Source organism: Mustela nigripes, chromosome 12 (assembly GCF_022355385.1).
Source record: "Mustela nigripes isolate SB6536 chromosome 12, MUSNIG.SB6536, whole genome shotgun sequence".
NCBI classification, from domain to species: Eukaryota; Metazoa; Chordata; class Mammalia; order Carnivora; family Mustelidae; genus Mustela; species Mustela nigripes.
This window is the reverse complement of record NC_081568.1, coordinates 42,147,926-42,163,137: the sequence shown is the minus strand read 5'-3', so window position 1 is coordinate 42,163,137 and position 15,212 is coordinate 42,147,926. Positions and strand designations below refer to the sequence as shown.

General features: G+C 54.5%; 2 protein-coding genes across 5 annotated transcripts in view; one reads left to right on the top strand and one right to left on the bottom strand.

Annotated features, from left to right (window-relative positions):
* Window positions 1-4,561, top strand: part of TNIP1 (TNFAIP3 interacting protein 1) — a 49,325-nt gene extending 44,764 nt beyond the window's left edge. For 3 of the 4 annotated variants that reach the window (XM_059417183.1, XM_059417186.1, XM_059417184.1), the window contains 3 exons: window positions 361-552; window positions 1,381-1,471; window positions 2,945-4,561. In XM_059417183.1, the coding sequence (XP_059273166.1) occupies window positions 361-552; window positions 1,381-1,471; window positions 2,945-2,979 (318 nt within the window). In that variant the 3' untranslated portion in view covers window positions 2,980-4,561. The remainder of the gene's footprint in view (window positions 1-360; window positions 553-1,380; window positions 1,472-2,944) is intronic. The other variant, XM_059417185.1, reaches the window with a different exon arrangement.
* On the bottom strand, window positions 4,234-12,349 carry GPX3 (glutathione peroxidase 3). Its single transcript, XM_059417187.1, has 5 exons — window positions 12,187-12,349; window positions 7,575-7,728; window positions 6,293-6,410; window positions 5,739-5,838; window positions 4,234-5,321 (listed from the first exon to the last, which is right to left on the bottom strand). The coding sequence occupies exons 1-5, from the start codon at window positions 12,271-12,273 to the stop codon at window positions 5,100-5,102; spliced, it is 681 nt and encodes a 226-aa protein (XP_059273170.1). The 5' UTR covers window positions 12,274-12,349; the 3' UTR covers window positions 4,234-5,099.
* Between the last annotated feature and the right edge of the window lie 2,863 nt (window positions 12,350-15,212).

Here is a 15,212-nt window from a genome sequence, read left to right as displayed (position 1 = left end):
CACCTGTGTCCCAGTACCCAGCCACCTGTGTCCCTTGTACCCAGCCACCTGTGTCCCGGTACCTGCCACCTGTGCCCCTGTTCCAGCCACCAGTATCCCAGTACAAGACACCTGTGTCCCAGTACCCAGCCACCTGTGTCCCTTGTACCCAGCCACCTGTGTCCCGGTACCTGCCACCTGTACCCCTGTTCCAGCCATCAGTGTCCCGGTACAAGCCACCTATGTCCCAGTACCCAGCCACCTGTGTCCCTGTACCAGCTTTCAGAGAACTAAGATACCAAGTAGAGAAAGAGCAGCGAGACAGGCATCACTGGGGATGGCCTGTCACAGACTAGAGCCAGACACCAACATTTCTTGCAGGCCTCGGCGGAGCACTACCACATGGAGCCCCACCCAGAGCACCTGTGCGGGGCCTACCCCTACGCCTATGCGCCCATGCCAGCCATGGTGCCGCACCATGGCTATGAGGACTGGTCCCAGATCCGCTACCCCCCGCCCCCCATGGCCATGGAGCACCAACCCCCACTCCCAAACTCACGCCTCTTCCACTTGGTGAGTCTGTGTGCCCCCCCCCACTCTAGGACACACGAGAGGCCCACCCATGCACTTTGCAGAGGGCAAGGTCAAGGGAGGGGGTCTGAGACTGCATTCTTAGCTCTTGGCTGAACAGCACTGTGGTGTGCAGGCAGACGTCCAGAGCCAGGCAGGACTCCAGCCCAAAGCTACTCAGGGTCTCTTGTGTAGGACAGGAAAGGCTCAGAGGGAGGGCAGGAAGCAGGCCAGGGGCTCAGAGTTTGGGTTTGCCTTATTCGTGGAACCTGCACTTGTAACCAGGTACAGGCCTTCAGCTGTGCAGTCTCTCCTTTGCTTTCCTTTTCGTTTCCCTTTCCAGGTTCCCTTCCACTCCCTTCTTTCTTTCCTTTTATTTTGCTGTTCATTCTTTCTCCAAAGAGCTGCTGCCACCTGTCCCACCCTCTCCATCCTTCTGCCATTGTCCTGGTTCGGCATCCCCGCTCCCACCTGGACAATGGCACTGTCTTCTGCCTGGTCCTCTCGTCTGGCATCTCCTGCTCTGCCCTGTCCTTACACACGTCTTCTTGGTAGTCTACACCGGAGCAGAGGCGGGGCTTAAGAGATTGGCTTGGGGGATTGTAGAGACCTAGAACCGAGCTTGGCCACCTTCTTAGCTAGATCTCCTTCAGTGAGTTTCTTAACCCCTCTGAGCCTCAGTTTCCTTACCTGTAAAATGGGGACGGCAGCCCAAGTTGTAAGGATTCAGGTGTGCTGGATTAGCGTGTATTGAGTGCTGTGCTGGCATGGTAGCTGCTCCTGGGATTTTTGAGGGCAGTGATTGGCTACTAAGCCCCACTTCTGTTGCAGCCAGAATACACCTGGCGGCCGCCCTGCGGCGGGATGCGCAACCAGAGCTCCCAAGTGATGGACCCACCCCCAGCCAGGCCTGTAGAGCCAGGTGAGAGTGGCCTTGTCCTGGGTCTCTCCTTTCCCTGGGGGGGATAACTTCTTACCTGCCAGGAACGCCCCAGTCTGGGGATGAGGTCACTGCCTTCTGCTCTTGGTGCCAGAGAGGCCTCACATTCCAAAACAGGGTGAAGAGGATGGGGAGGTGACCGCGGAGCAAGGGGGTTAAAGTCATTCATTCATTCTTCCGAGCTTGGTGTCTGAATGGCAGGTACTCTGCTGGGTGCTGGGAAAGCCACGTGGGTAGAAACAGTCGATGATTCCTGCCCTCGAGGAGCTTACTTCCTCGTGCGGGAGGAAGAAATGAGTAAAAGGCACACACAGGCATCACACAGACAGGCGTTCGAGTGCACTTAGGTGCCCTGAAGAAAGGAGAGCAGATAGCAGAGGATCCTGTTGGGAGTCCAGACCCTCAGTGCCTGAGGGACAGTAGAAGATGCCATTGCAGAGAAGTAACACGTACAAAGGCCCTGATGGGAGGGAGGAAAGAAGGAAAGCCAACTGGAGGGTTGAGAGAAGGCCAGAGAAGACTGGAGAAGCCGAGGGCGAGGTGGGGAAGGAGAGCCGGGCGAGGCAAGAGCAGGGAGGTAGGCGAGTCCAGGCTCCACGGGGACCGCAGACGATGGCGGGGCCTGGTCTTTATCCCAAAGATGATGGGCCATCCTCAGACATGTTTAAAGCAGAGTGGCATGACAGATCAGATCTATCTGCATTTTGAAAAGCTCTATCTGGTCATAGTGCTGGCCAGCCACAGCTGGGGACCGGAGGTCGGTTTGCTAGTCACAGGGGGACTCCAGGACCCCGGTGACTTCCTTTGCTTCCTGCAGGGCTCTGCAGGGCAGAGGGCACTGCCTTGCCTTGGGGGTGGGGGACAGGGAGCTGAGTCCTTCTCTGCACAAAGAGGTGTTTCCTGCGGACTTTGGCTTTGCCGAGCTAGAGCCGGCTCTGCCGGGAGGTCAAGGGCCCCTCACGGAAGGTGTGCGAGCAGACACTGTGGGATGATGGGAGCCAGTGTGGTTTGGAGGAGCTGGTGGTTGGCAGGAAGCACTGGGCTGGTCGGCCATTTTCTCCTGGCTCCTGACAGAGCCCTGGAGGTTGTGTGGAGCCCCTGGGATGCTGCGGGGATAAGGGGCTAGTGGGCGGGTCTCTCTCCTCCCCCAGATATGCTCCCACTCTGGGATCTGGAGTCAAATGGGGTAAGCTCCAACACTTGTAGATCTGGAACTCTGGGCAAATACTTAAAAATCTCTCTGTGCCCTTATTCCCTCCTCCATAAAGGAAAAATAATCTGCCGGCTTCATAGGACTAGGGAAGGACTGGACGACACCGAACGTCCTAGCCCAGGACCTGACACTCCACAGCCCTCAACTCTGGGATTTCCACTATTCCTTTCTGGTTCTCATAAGCCTTTGAAACCTACTGTACTTCATCATTTCTAAAGTCCTCAATATTTTTCTTTATTTAGAGTCTACGAAAAATGACCGTGAGGGGCCTCAGTGAGACCAGATTCTGTCACTTGGCTCCACCCCGTCTTGCAGGATCTCTTGATCTCAGATGCTGAAAAACTGGAGGCCGTGTTCCCTGTGTGGCCAGAGCCTTCACTGGATGGGAGGCTGAGGGGCTCCTGGGTTGTGCCCCAGACCAGCCTAAGCCGTTTCCAGACTAGAGAGGCTCCACACAGAAGGCTTCCATTTGGCCCATCCTTTGGAGCCACGAGGAGAAACTCACCGCCTAGCATGGACCAAGTGGAGAGAGGCCTCATCCGACTTTGACCTGCCATGCTCTGTGGAATCACTGGGGGACTTCAGTCTGAAGAGTGGGGTACAGCTGAGACCCTTCCCTTTCAAAACTTCCCCGGAAGTGGTCCCAGCCCCTCTGTGGAACATGTTCAATTCACATGTGTGTTGAATTTTTGCTTCAAGCCCTGTAGTAGCAGGACCTGCCCCATACCCAAGCCTTCCCCCCCCCCCCCCCGCGGAGCTCCAAAAAGAACAAGTTTGCGCTCAGAAGCAGAAGACAAATGTTCTGTCACAGGGCCCTCCACTTCCACCCACAGCAGCCTTGCCAGCACCGTGGCAGCCTGGGATGAAGGCCACGCCAGCCACCCATGCCGAGGGGCCCACCATGAGGATGGCAGACCCTCGGCCCTACATTGAAGGCTTGGGGTGCCAGAGGACCAGATCAAGGTGGCTGGCTGTCCCTGGCCAGCTGTTTGCACGAATCTTGGACATAAATCCAAGTTGAAGATCAGTATTCTGTGATTTGTATTTTTTTATGGCCTGGCTAGTGTTCCCTCCGCAGTCGATGAGAGTGCTGCTTTCTGTGCCCCATTCCCCTCTAGTCTCGAGACCATCACCAGGGCTCTTGGCAGATTTCCCCGGGCTCTGCTCCGAGCCCCTCCAAGGGCGGGGCACCCAGGGGCAGTGGAAGAAGTCTGGGCTGAGAGTCAGGCGACTTCACATGTTGGGAGGCAGTGGGCAAGGCCGGCCCTTCTGTGAGACGGTTTCCTCACCCATCACATGAACTACCTCGTCTCAGCCCCAGCTTCCTGGAGAATTGTGGGAGGGAATGAGTGTGGATGGGAACTGCTTTTGTAAACTCCAAATGCCAAGTTAGAGAAGCACAGTGGGTCTAGGTAGAAACCAAATAGCAGGGGCCCAAAGCACTCACTCCATTTCTCTTCTCCCTCCAACTCCCTCCCTACCCAGCCCAGTGAGGACAGCCCCAAGGAGGAATCACCACAGTAGGCTCAGCTGTTGCAGAAAGGCCTTTACTGGGCAGACAGGGAGGGAGGAGTCTAATGCCAGGGACCAGGGTGAGGGGAAAGGGCACGTCCTCCAGAAAAGCAGGGGTGGCATCCCTGCCCTGGGGCCTCAGCCTGAATGCACTAAGGGCCGGCCCTTCAGACAGGCTCAGGGGAGGTCCGCCCATGAGGGCTTCGGGCCCCTCCTTCATGGAGATGCCATTCCTGACACGAGGACGTGGCCCTGGCTCTCAACATCTGCCTTGGCTGCTCTATGGGAACACTACAGTGGGGGTGGAGGGTAGGGGACTCGAGAGGGCCCCTCAGGAAGGAGAAGAGGCTGCATGGTGGAGAGGAGGGAGATCAGGCAGTGTGGTAGACCCAGAAAGTTCTGGGCACTTAAGTGGTGGTGGTATCTGGAGGCAAAGGGAGGTGCTGGCCCCCAAGTTGAGGTCTAGGTCAGAACAGAACAGTTGGAGCTTGAGCTGGTTTTAATGTGGGCTCAGCTGAAAGTGAATGGTTCTCGTCCGAACAGAACTGGAGAGAAGGGGGAGGTGTTCTCCCGCACTCCCGCACTCCCAGCACAGAGCTGTGCGTACACATATGGTACACATTCCCCGTATTCACGCAGGTACACACAGGTGGTGGTCCATCCTGCACACACACCGTCACACACACCTGTAGGCACGTGTGCAGACGCCCACATGCACAGCAGTACAGACACAACTGTTTGCATGTGTTTGGGTCAGGTTGGGGCCTTGTGTAATAGTGAGGGGTCTATGGTGGGAGTGTGGCGTAGTTGGAGAAATGGATTCCTTCCTGAACGGAGTCCCTCCCCAGCCCCCGCACGGAGGACAGGGGGTGGGGCAGGCCTGATTTACTTCCCCTGGACCGCCAGAGCTGCCTGCCGCCTCATGTAGGCCAGGATGTCCATCTTGACGGTGCTGACCGTGGTCCGGTGGTACCAGCGCATGATGGGTATGCCGTCTGGCCCCACCAGGAACTTCTCAAAGTTCCAGCGGATGTCGTGGACCTTCATGGGTTCCCAGAAGAGGCGGCCAGGTGAGCCCAGGAGCTCTGAGGTGGGGGGGCAGGAGTTCTGCAGCGGGAATGAGAAGCGTGTCAGCCCTGCTTGGGGCCCTTCCCACCCTCCCTCTCCAGGCCTTCCGTGAGGGCTTAGAGGGGAAGGTAGGAGAAGCCTGGCACTGAGCAAAGAGCACCAGTTTCGGAGTTGAAAATGGAATCCCAGGACCAGCTTAGACTCTAGTGGATTGTAGGACTCTAGCAGCTTTTCCCTTCCGGGGCCCTGCTTGGGCCTTATTTATACAATGGGCTGTTGTGATCCTAGGGTCTGCCAAGCTTGACGGTTAGAATGATAAATGCCAGGAAATCCCCCCCAGGGGCCCAGAGGTGGGCGAGGGTGGCATGGGCTGTGTCTCCCCAAGGGTGGGAGCTGGGAGTGGCTGTAGCTCTGTCCAGAGCCAGGTCAGCGGGTCAGTTGTGGCTACGCACTCACCTTCAGGAACGTGTAGAACTTCTGCTCTTTCTCTCCGTTCACATCCCCTTTCTCAAAGAGTTGGAAATTGGGGACAAAGCCCCCGCCTGGTCGGACATGCCTACAAGGAATGTTCTTATGTGGGTCCCAAGGAGATGGGCCTAGGGCTCAGAAATGACAAGAAGGGACTGTGCAGGGAGGGGCTGTTGGGAATCTGGAACTTTTCCCACACCAGGCAGTGGGAGTTGATGAAAATTGAATGGACACAGGCATAGTGTGGATGTGCAAGCTTCTTTTTCCGGTTTGGTACCTTCTCAGTAACCCTGTCCCCTGCCTACACTCCCCCCAACACACCCCCCGGCCCTGCCACCATCCTATCATGCACACACAGGTAGTCATCCCTGTGTCCGACCTCTCTTTGTTCATGCCAGCGAACGGGGTTCCTGGAAGGGGAGCATTGTTCTTGGTGGCTAAGTACCCATCAAGAGCAGGGGCCAATGCAAGAGATCCCCGGCACCTCGGCTGGGGCACAGGGGACTGTACTTTCTCAGGACACCAAGCAAGCAAGCACTCACTTGAGGCTGGGTAAGATTTCCGAGTTCTCTCCTGGCTCCTGTTTTCCGAATTGGTTGCAGGGGAAGCCCAGAATGACTAGACCAAATGGTTCAAGCTCTTCCTGTAGTGCATTCAGTTCTGGGCCAGGGTGAAAGAGAGCAGAGATAAACGGAGACTCTCAAGGACCCCTGTCTTGTCTGCACCCCTCCACCTGCTCACCCATTGTGAGCTGAAATCAACCGAGGCCTGACTGGGGAAGATTGCTCAGCAAGCGTGACAATGCTGGGCTACAAGCCTCATTCTCCTGACTTCAGTATGGTTGTATTGGAGATCTGGAGAGAAAGCAATATGCTTTCTCAAACCAGAAACCAGTCAACTGCTCACTGCCACTGGGCCTGTAGGCTAATGGCTCCTCCAGGACTCTCAGGATTGAGTCCCTTAGAGCAAGAGCCATACATCCCTGGGCAGAAGACTTCCTGGCAGTTCGGGAATCGAATGGAGGCCATGGCCCAGCTTCCCAGCTCCCTCAGTGCCAGCACCCAGCCCATCTCTTGCACAAACACACTCTGCTCTATTCCAAAGTCTGGAAAGAAGGATTCTAGAGAAGAGCCCACTGGGCCATCCAGCCCACTGTCACTCTGCTTCTGGGAATTTGCCTGAGACAGCCAGGCAGACATTCAGGGTAAGGTTCCTTGCTTCCCCCAAAACCCTGCCAGCGGACTGTGCTCAGCCCCATGGCATTTTCCTGTGGGTGGGGTCAGATAGCCTCTGGTCAGCCTGTTCCCTCAGGCTGTTTCCTCTGCCCTGGCTAAACAGAGGGGAGTGAGGATACCAGGATCACAAAACCTAGCGCAAACACCTGGGATTGCCACTGACACGTGTCCTCGGGGCCTCAATCTAACTGCCCAGTTTCCGGGTAGGAGCCAAGAGAAGCACTAGGGCCAATGGAGCTGAGGGCAGATGGGAGATTCTCACCAGGATAAAGATACCATTTCTTACTCCCCTGGAAGAACACCCCAGGCACAGACCCAATGTCCTCCATCCCTCTGTTTTCTGGGCAGTTGGGTCCCCAGAGATGAAGGGTTACTGGGAATCTTCTAGAACATGTCTGAAGGCAGTCAGACCTCAGGCTTATATAGTCATCTTCACTGATATATGGAAGACAGTAGAGTTGGGATACAGGACTTGGAATCTTGGGATCTTGGTCACCCCTTCCTGCTTGCACCGAAAAAACTCCTGTGATTAGAATGTGCCTAACTGGCAGAAATAGCCTCACAGCAGGGGGCGGGGGCGGGCTCTTACCAACGTACTGGCCCGTCAAGCCTCAGTAGCTGGCCACGTTGACAAAGAGGATGTATTTGCCAGCGAACTGCTTGAAGGGGATGTACTCCTGCCCGTCGATGGTGAGGGCTCCGTAATCATAGATGGTGCCGCTCACATCAGCATGGCAGTCCGTCTGGAACAGAGGAAGACCAGTCCCGGGGAGCGGTTAGGGCTGGAAGGGAACCCGGGCATCTCCGTTTTCAAGATCATGAAAGATATCAACAGGGCGAGTGACTTACCCAAGACCAATCTAAGAACTAGAACTGGACCAGAACCAAGGTCTACTTCCTTAGGCAAGGGAATGCTTATGAAAGCACTTAATCAGCAGCTGGGTGTGTGGAACCCTGCTGTCCTACTTCCATGGCCATTCCGTCGCCTCCCGTGCCCAATGCCTAAACACTGGCCAGGCCCGGAGAGACACCATGCTGGTGCAGGAGGTTGCCTTACTCCGGGTTGCTCCTGGAGGCTGCTGGGGCCACTGCTGCAGACAGCCAGGCAGGGGACAGTGTGGGCCAGCTGATCGCATTGCCAAGGACGAACTGAACAGAAAGGAGGAAGTGGCTGTGTGCAGAGGGGTGATTCAGATATGGAAGACTGGAGGACTGGAAAGCTGAGGCTGTTGCTACAATATAAGGAAGTAGGAGGAGCCAGGAAGGGGAGAGGCCTGCCTGGAGGATTCCATGTGCCGGCAAAGGGAAACCAACAGGGCCTCGCCCATGGGAGATGTTCCCTGTAAGTGTGTAGCTGGGATGACCGGTATGCCTTCCTCTGTGCCCGGCTGCTGCGCACCCCACCCCCACCCACCGACAAGTGACCTTCTAGAACAAGTAGTGGACAATGGACTCAGATGGGGATGCGGATTCCATGTCCAGCTCTGCCGCTAACTCCCTGTGTGGTCTGGGGCTAGCTCCTTCTCTTCTCTGGGCCTCAGTTTCCTCTTATAAGATGAGAACCTTGAACTGGATCAGCCACGCTCAACCATGACGGCTTGCCAGCATCACCAGCAGTGGGCAGGGGAAGGAGTGGGCCCAGTGCCAACCAGCAGGGCATTGCCTGGACGCCACTCTCCACCTACCCCAGCTCCGGCACAGGCGACAAAAACCTGGGTCTACTATTTTTTTTTTTTTTCTGGGTCTACTATTGAAAGGGTGTCTTGGCGTCAGTCACACAATCAGCAGCAGTGCTGGTCATGAGGGGAAAGGAAAGTGTTGGCCAGCATTATACTGGGTCATCTCTGGCCATGATGGGGGAGGAGACAGGTACCCAGACAATAAACAAATGTAGTACGAACTAGCATTACAGATCAGGAGAGACCGGCGGTAGCAGTGAGAGAAGCAAATCCACACCCTCTCCTCCCCATCGGTCTTGGAAGGCTTGCTGTTAAGGTGAGGCACCTGGGCCCAGCCAGATGAAGGGAGTCATCTGGTTGGCAGGGTGTGGCCCCAGGAGGGTATAGAAAAGTCACCTCAGATTGGAAAATGTCGCAGGTCTGCTGAGCCTGGCGAGGCAGGGCTCCCTCCGGCAAGCCATTCCCAGAGAGCTGCGAGCTCTCTTCTCAGCCTCAGTGCCAATTCCCTGTTTTCCGTGAAACTGGCAGCCCATGCCCCGTGACTTCCAGCGGGTGCCAGAGACAGGTCCGAAACCTAAGCTCCACATTCCTCTAGCCCCAGCTGGGTCAGTTCCACCACTGAACACAAACAACCAGGGTACAGCACACCCGGCCCAGAGCTGGCAGAGGAGGTCTAGCAAGCCAGAAGGCAAAGACTCCCCACTCGCCGCTCCAGCTCTTCCCCTCCACCCCCATCCAAAGGCAAATTCTGGGAATTGACGAGAACAAAAGCCTTCAACAGGTTGTCCAAATAACAGAAGCTTGTAAATAGGACAATCTGCTTCTGAGCACAGCTTCAGGATGGGGGTGGGGTGAGGGGACTCTCCTCTCACTACGCTAGGCTTTTTAGTCTTTGCTGGCTCTGTGGCCCTGAGGGTGTGAGTCACTTTCACTCTGGGAGCCTCAGGTGGCTGACAGGCAAGGATAATGCCACCTGTCCCCAAACAGCTGTGCGAATCTCTGCGCAGATCAGAACAGTCTTGAAAGCCTCAAGGAGAGAAATCCCCATACCAGGAGATAGTGATTATTCTGCCAGCAGCTAGGGGGAAAGGCCCTGAGGGTCCTCTGTTATTGTGAAGAGGGCTTTGAGGATCTCCAGCCAGGGGAAAGAGGAGGCTGCTGCAAGGTGTCTCTGGGGAGAAGCGATGAGGACAGAGCCTCCAAGCTGTCTGCCACTGAGCCCAGGGCTGTGGGTTCAGACACCTTCCATGGTGACTCTGACCGGGACCCCTCCTTTCCTTTCTGCGGGGCTCTGGCGGCTCGCCTGTCAGATGGGCTCAGAGTCAGTGTTGTCTTAAGGGCTCTTCATCTCTGTCAGCCTGTGGTTCCATGATTCTCTCTGCCTGGTTGAGTCACCTAGAAACCAGCGGTTACTAGGATCTCGTGCACGTCAGCGGTCATTACCCTCTCCAGCTTCTGCAGAGTCCTTCTGCACAGCAAGGACAGGGAGCCTGGATAGCTTAAAGCTGGACTGGAGATGGGACACAGCAAGGAAAGGAGGATTTCCTTCATTATCTGGCTCCTCCCTTTGAACTGGGAGGAGGCAGACATCCCTCCGAGAAGGTCACCTACTGCCCATCCCATTCCTCACGTGCCTCACCATCCTATCCCTTGGCCCTGGAGTTGGAGGTAAGGTAGGTGGTTGAGTCTTAGAATCCGGAGCTAGGACATCTCGACTCTCAGGCCCTGGGAGGAGAGATGGGCATGCCCAGACTGTCGTTAGTCAGCAAGTCCTAATAGGCTGCCTCTGATAGGATCATACCTCACCCTAAGACTTTTCTAGACATACCCATCCTGTTCTCTTTGAATCCACCTATTCCTTCCCCAGAGTTCTGCAAATAACACAGAGCTATGATGAGTTATTCATGGGGTCTACCTTCTTACCTCCAGCCTTCTCGAGTCAGAGCCCAATCTTCTCTGGCTTTCCCTAGACTGAGATTAAAGGCTGACTCCATGCTGCTGGCCTGCCCACCGCCAGCTCTATCCCACACCACAATCTTGACACTCAATCCCATCCCTCACCTGGAAAATGTCTTTTGAGTTGAGGATAATGAACAGGGCTGGATACAAAGGAGGAGGCGTAGAAATGCCTTTATAACCATCTACTCCAAAGAGAAACAGACTGAATAGGATTTAGCAGAGGACAGGACAGGATGGAGGGATAGACACATGCAGAAGGAACCCTGTGCTTGGAATGTGCTAATTGGACAGTGGATAGAACTTTGGAAATAGGATTATGGACTCCTAAGATCTTAAAGACCCAGAAGATTTTAGAAAGACAGAAGCTCAAAGCTTCTCTTGAGCTTATACAAGCATGTAGGGTGTGTATGTGTGTGTATGTGTCTGTGTCTGTGTCTGTGTGTGTTATGTGTGTTGGGAGAGTGGAGACAAAATCTCTCTCTTTGGATCTTTACCCAAAGGCTTCTGCCTCCCACCCTGGGGAAGAAGAGAGGTCTACTGGGCCCATTATGGCTTGTACTATCCTAGGAGATGAGCAGGCTGGGTCACCCCACTCCTGGCTTCAGCATCCCCACTCTAGCTAAGGGTCACACATTCTGCTGGGGATAGACAGAGGTTCAGGAGAATTCCGCCTCTCCTGTGAGCTGGCAGTCCCCAACTTTCTCCAGCTACCAGGTCTGCTCAGGCCACTATGGACAGTGGGTGGTGGGTGGAGAAGCTGCCCCAGAACACACCTTCACAGAGCAGCAGGTGGATTTTGCAGCTTCCCCAAGCATTCCCCCCGGGAAACCATCAGCTTCCTTGTGCCCCCCACCTTCACTTCCTTCCCCTCCCCGCCCCGCCCCGCCCCCACCCCACCCTGCCCCCACCCCAGCCCACCACAGATGAACAACCTGAGGCCCATAAAGGATTGAGAGTCTAGCCAGTGTCCTGGGGACTGTGCACTGTCAATCCAGAGTGCTTTCGGTCACGGATGTCTGCCTCTTCTACCAACGCCCTGGAATCCTAGCGGGCATTTCTCCCTGCGTTAATGCTTGGGCTAGAAGAGCCCTCGCCGCCGTAAATTCTCCAAGACCGGGACCACCCAGCTCCTTGCCTATCAGTCTCCCCTGGGAACCTCCGCAGCCAGCCGAGATGCGGAGTCTCTAGGCCTTTTTCTGTGCCCCCGCCCACTTCAGGCCCGCCTGAAGGGGAGTAGCTGGGGACCGGCTTGGCATGCTCGTAACAAGGCGACCCTGAGGCAGCTGTGGGGCAGACGGGGTCAACTCGGCGAGGGGGACTCTCCTCCCTATTCATTCTGCCCACCCAGGGCACTCAGATCTCCCATAGATAAAACTGCAAAGATAGAGGCGCGCCGGGCGGGGGTCCCGGAGGCGGAGAGGGAGGAACCGGGGTTAAGGTCCTCGCACCAGGTGTTGCCCCTCCTGGAGGGGAGCCTGGGAAGATGGGTGCTTCGCCACCGACAGACGGACACCTGGGGGCTCTGTTCGTCCCGCCGGGGCCCCACCCCTAAAGCTCACTCACCTTCGACTTTTCCTGCCCCCGGCTCGGCGGGACGAAGCCAGCCAGGAGCAGGGAGAGAAGGCAGGACGCCCGCAACAGCCGGACCATGGCTGGCACGGGGCGCGTCTCGGGCTCGACTGAGACGCTGTCTGATCCCGGGCCACCGCCGTCTGAGGGGTCCGATGCCCTCAGCCACCTTTCAAGCCCTCAGCGATGACCAATCCGCGGCCGGCCCGGAGTCCCTGTAGCCAATTGCAGGGGGGCTGGCATTTCAGGGGCGGGCGCAGTTTACCCTCCTTCTCCTCCCTAGGCTCAGGGCGACAGTGACATAAGCAAGTCTGGGCAAAAATGGGAGCGGGTCCTTGTGGACCTATGAGGCTGCCCCCTCTTCTTTAGGCACTAAAGAGCAGGTGGAGGCATGCATAATGTCCTCCAGCATAGCCAGGGGAGAGGGCTTTAAACTCTAACTGAAGAACCGATGGAAGGCTCAATCCTAGGAGACATTTCTTACTCCTAGGTTTTTTTTTTTTTTTTTTTTTTTTTAAAACACCCTGTGGTGCTCCCTCTTTCCTCTTTCTTCCTTCCTCCATTCCAGTTGAAGGATGTTAAGGATTGAAAATGACAGCAAGATCTGCGGTGAGACTGCTAGGAACATTTGTTCCACACAGGTTTACCGCTTAAGCAGCAAAGAATGGGGGCACCTGGGTGGCTCAGTTATTTGAACGTGGGACTCTTGTTTTCCGCTCAGGTCACGATCTCCGAGCTCAGGGAGGCAAATGCTTTGGATTCTCACCCCCTCTTCCCCTCTCCCTGTGCATGCATGCTCTCTAAAATAAATAAATAAAATCCTTAAAAAAAAAAAAAAAAAAAAAGGTGGGAGGGAAGCAAAAAGTGGATGCCCACAGATTTTGAAAGCAGTCCCCTACTGGAGAGAACACTGGGATATCTCAGCCCATTTGTGAGCAGAAAATACATTGCTCACTGTGTTGTCTTGAAAGTGTTGCTTTCCCCCTCTGGGTCTTGGTTTCCCCCAACTGTGTAATGATGGATTAGCTGATGACCTCCTGAAGCCTTTCTGGTTCGGCCTAGATGGCTTGCTTCTAAAATAAGAGAAAGACCTAGAATAGAAGTTCCTTGAGAGTAGGGACCATGATCATGACCTGGCCCAGAGCCTAGAGCACAGGTGTTAAATACTTGTTGCATTAATCAACCAAAAAATTCATTTCTCTGCTTGGAGATACCGTTGATTAGGTAGGCAGTTCTAGGTCTGGGCTGTCTTGGTACAATCATGTTCATAGAGAGAGGAATGTGTTGGGATCAGTACTTCCTAAAACTGCCCAACTACCAGAGTCACCTGGGAAGCTTCTAGTCGATTCCCAGACCCCAGTCCAGAATCACTGCACTAGAATTTCGAGGGGCAGAGGCTGAGAATCTGCTTTCAAACATGTCCCAAAGGTGATTCTGAGGCAGGCGATCCTGTCTTCTGGCAGAGAGGTGCCTTGAGATAGCATGCCTTTCCTCTGATTGGCGATTTTGTCCTTGTGGGAGTTTGGAAGTTCTGTTTCAAGTCCCATATTCTCCATAAAGCCTTTCTTACTTCAAACCACAGCCTGTTGAAGGGAACATTGAAGTCCAGAAAGTCTTTAAATGAGTTAAAGTGCAGAAGCATTTGAACAGCGGCTGACACAAAGTATGTTTTCAATAAATGTTATTTGAAGATTTTATTTATTTATTTGACAGACAGAGATCACAAGTAGGCAGAGAGGTAGGCAGAGAGAGAGGAAGGGAAGCAGGCTTCCTGCTGAGCAGAGAGCCTGATGTGGGGCTCAATCCCAGGACCCTGAGATCATGACCTGAGCCGAAGGCAGAGGCTTTAACCCACTGAGCCACCCAGGTGCCCCTTCAATAAATGTTATTTAACCACCCATTTCACTGAGGCTTAGAGATGGGGAACGGTCTGCCACGTTCCCACAGTAAATTGGTGGCAGAGTGGGGACCAGAATCAAGATCTCTAGACTCTAATCTCAGGCAGTCCTCACTTTGCTCCTTGTGTTTTGAAGGTTGTGTTTACCCACAGATACAAATGTCTGTACACCTATCAGTCTGTCAGAAATCCATTGTTCATTATGAGTAGGCATCTAGTGACCCTCAAAATATGTGTCTGGCACCATGTAAACACCATGAGAGACATCAGAGAGTTTTCCGGAAGTTTCAGTCTCTGTCCTCAATGTGTGTCCTATAGAGCCAGAAGTAGAATGAGGCCAGTAAGCCCCTAGGGTCTAACAAGTGCACAGCCAACCCCCAAGAGTGAGGGCCTCCTTCATTTTGGCACCCTCTGTGGTGACTTGCCTCATGTTGGTCCCAGCCCTGGTGTTCAGTTTCTTTGGGGGAAATAAGAAGGAGTCAGAAGCCAAAGGCTTGTGGTGGGGCCACACACATGTCACTTTCCTTCTCTGGGTCTCAACTGGTCCAATGGTTGAACAAGAGTCTTTGGCAGTCTTTCGGTGATGGTCTCTGTGGCTCTCCAGTTCCAAGGGTCTAAGGAAAGCATGTGCTTCCAGAAACTCCAGAGTGCAGGCATCACGGACCATGGCTGTGGTCGGTGGAGCATGGTGGGCACTGCGGACCACCTATACTACTACTTTCAAGAGGGCTGAGCCTTCACACCGGGAACATGAAGACAAACATGGAAACAGCATGCCCCAGTCTTTTCACCACCCACCTTTTGAGCTCATTTAGTTGATTTGTTCCCAGAACCCTGTGCTTTGAAAGATGTTATTCTCCACCAGGCTGTTTCCTCTTGGCCTCAGGTTGAAGTCCAAATTCCTTAGTGCTTTAGACAATGTCCTCAAAGTCCAGCCACACTCCTCTCATTCTCTCTACCTCAGCTGTACTGGGTCTTTTTTCCTTTCTTCCAACATGCCATTCTCTCTTACCTCCAGGTTTTTGTCTCAGCTGTTCCCTCTGCCTGGAGCACTCCACATTCTCTCCTTAATTCATTCACTTCTACCCTGTTCCAGGTCTCCACTTCTGTTCAGGTCCCCCTT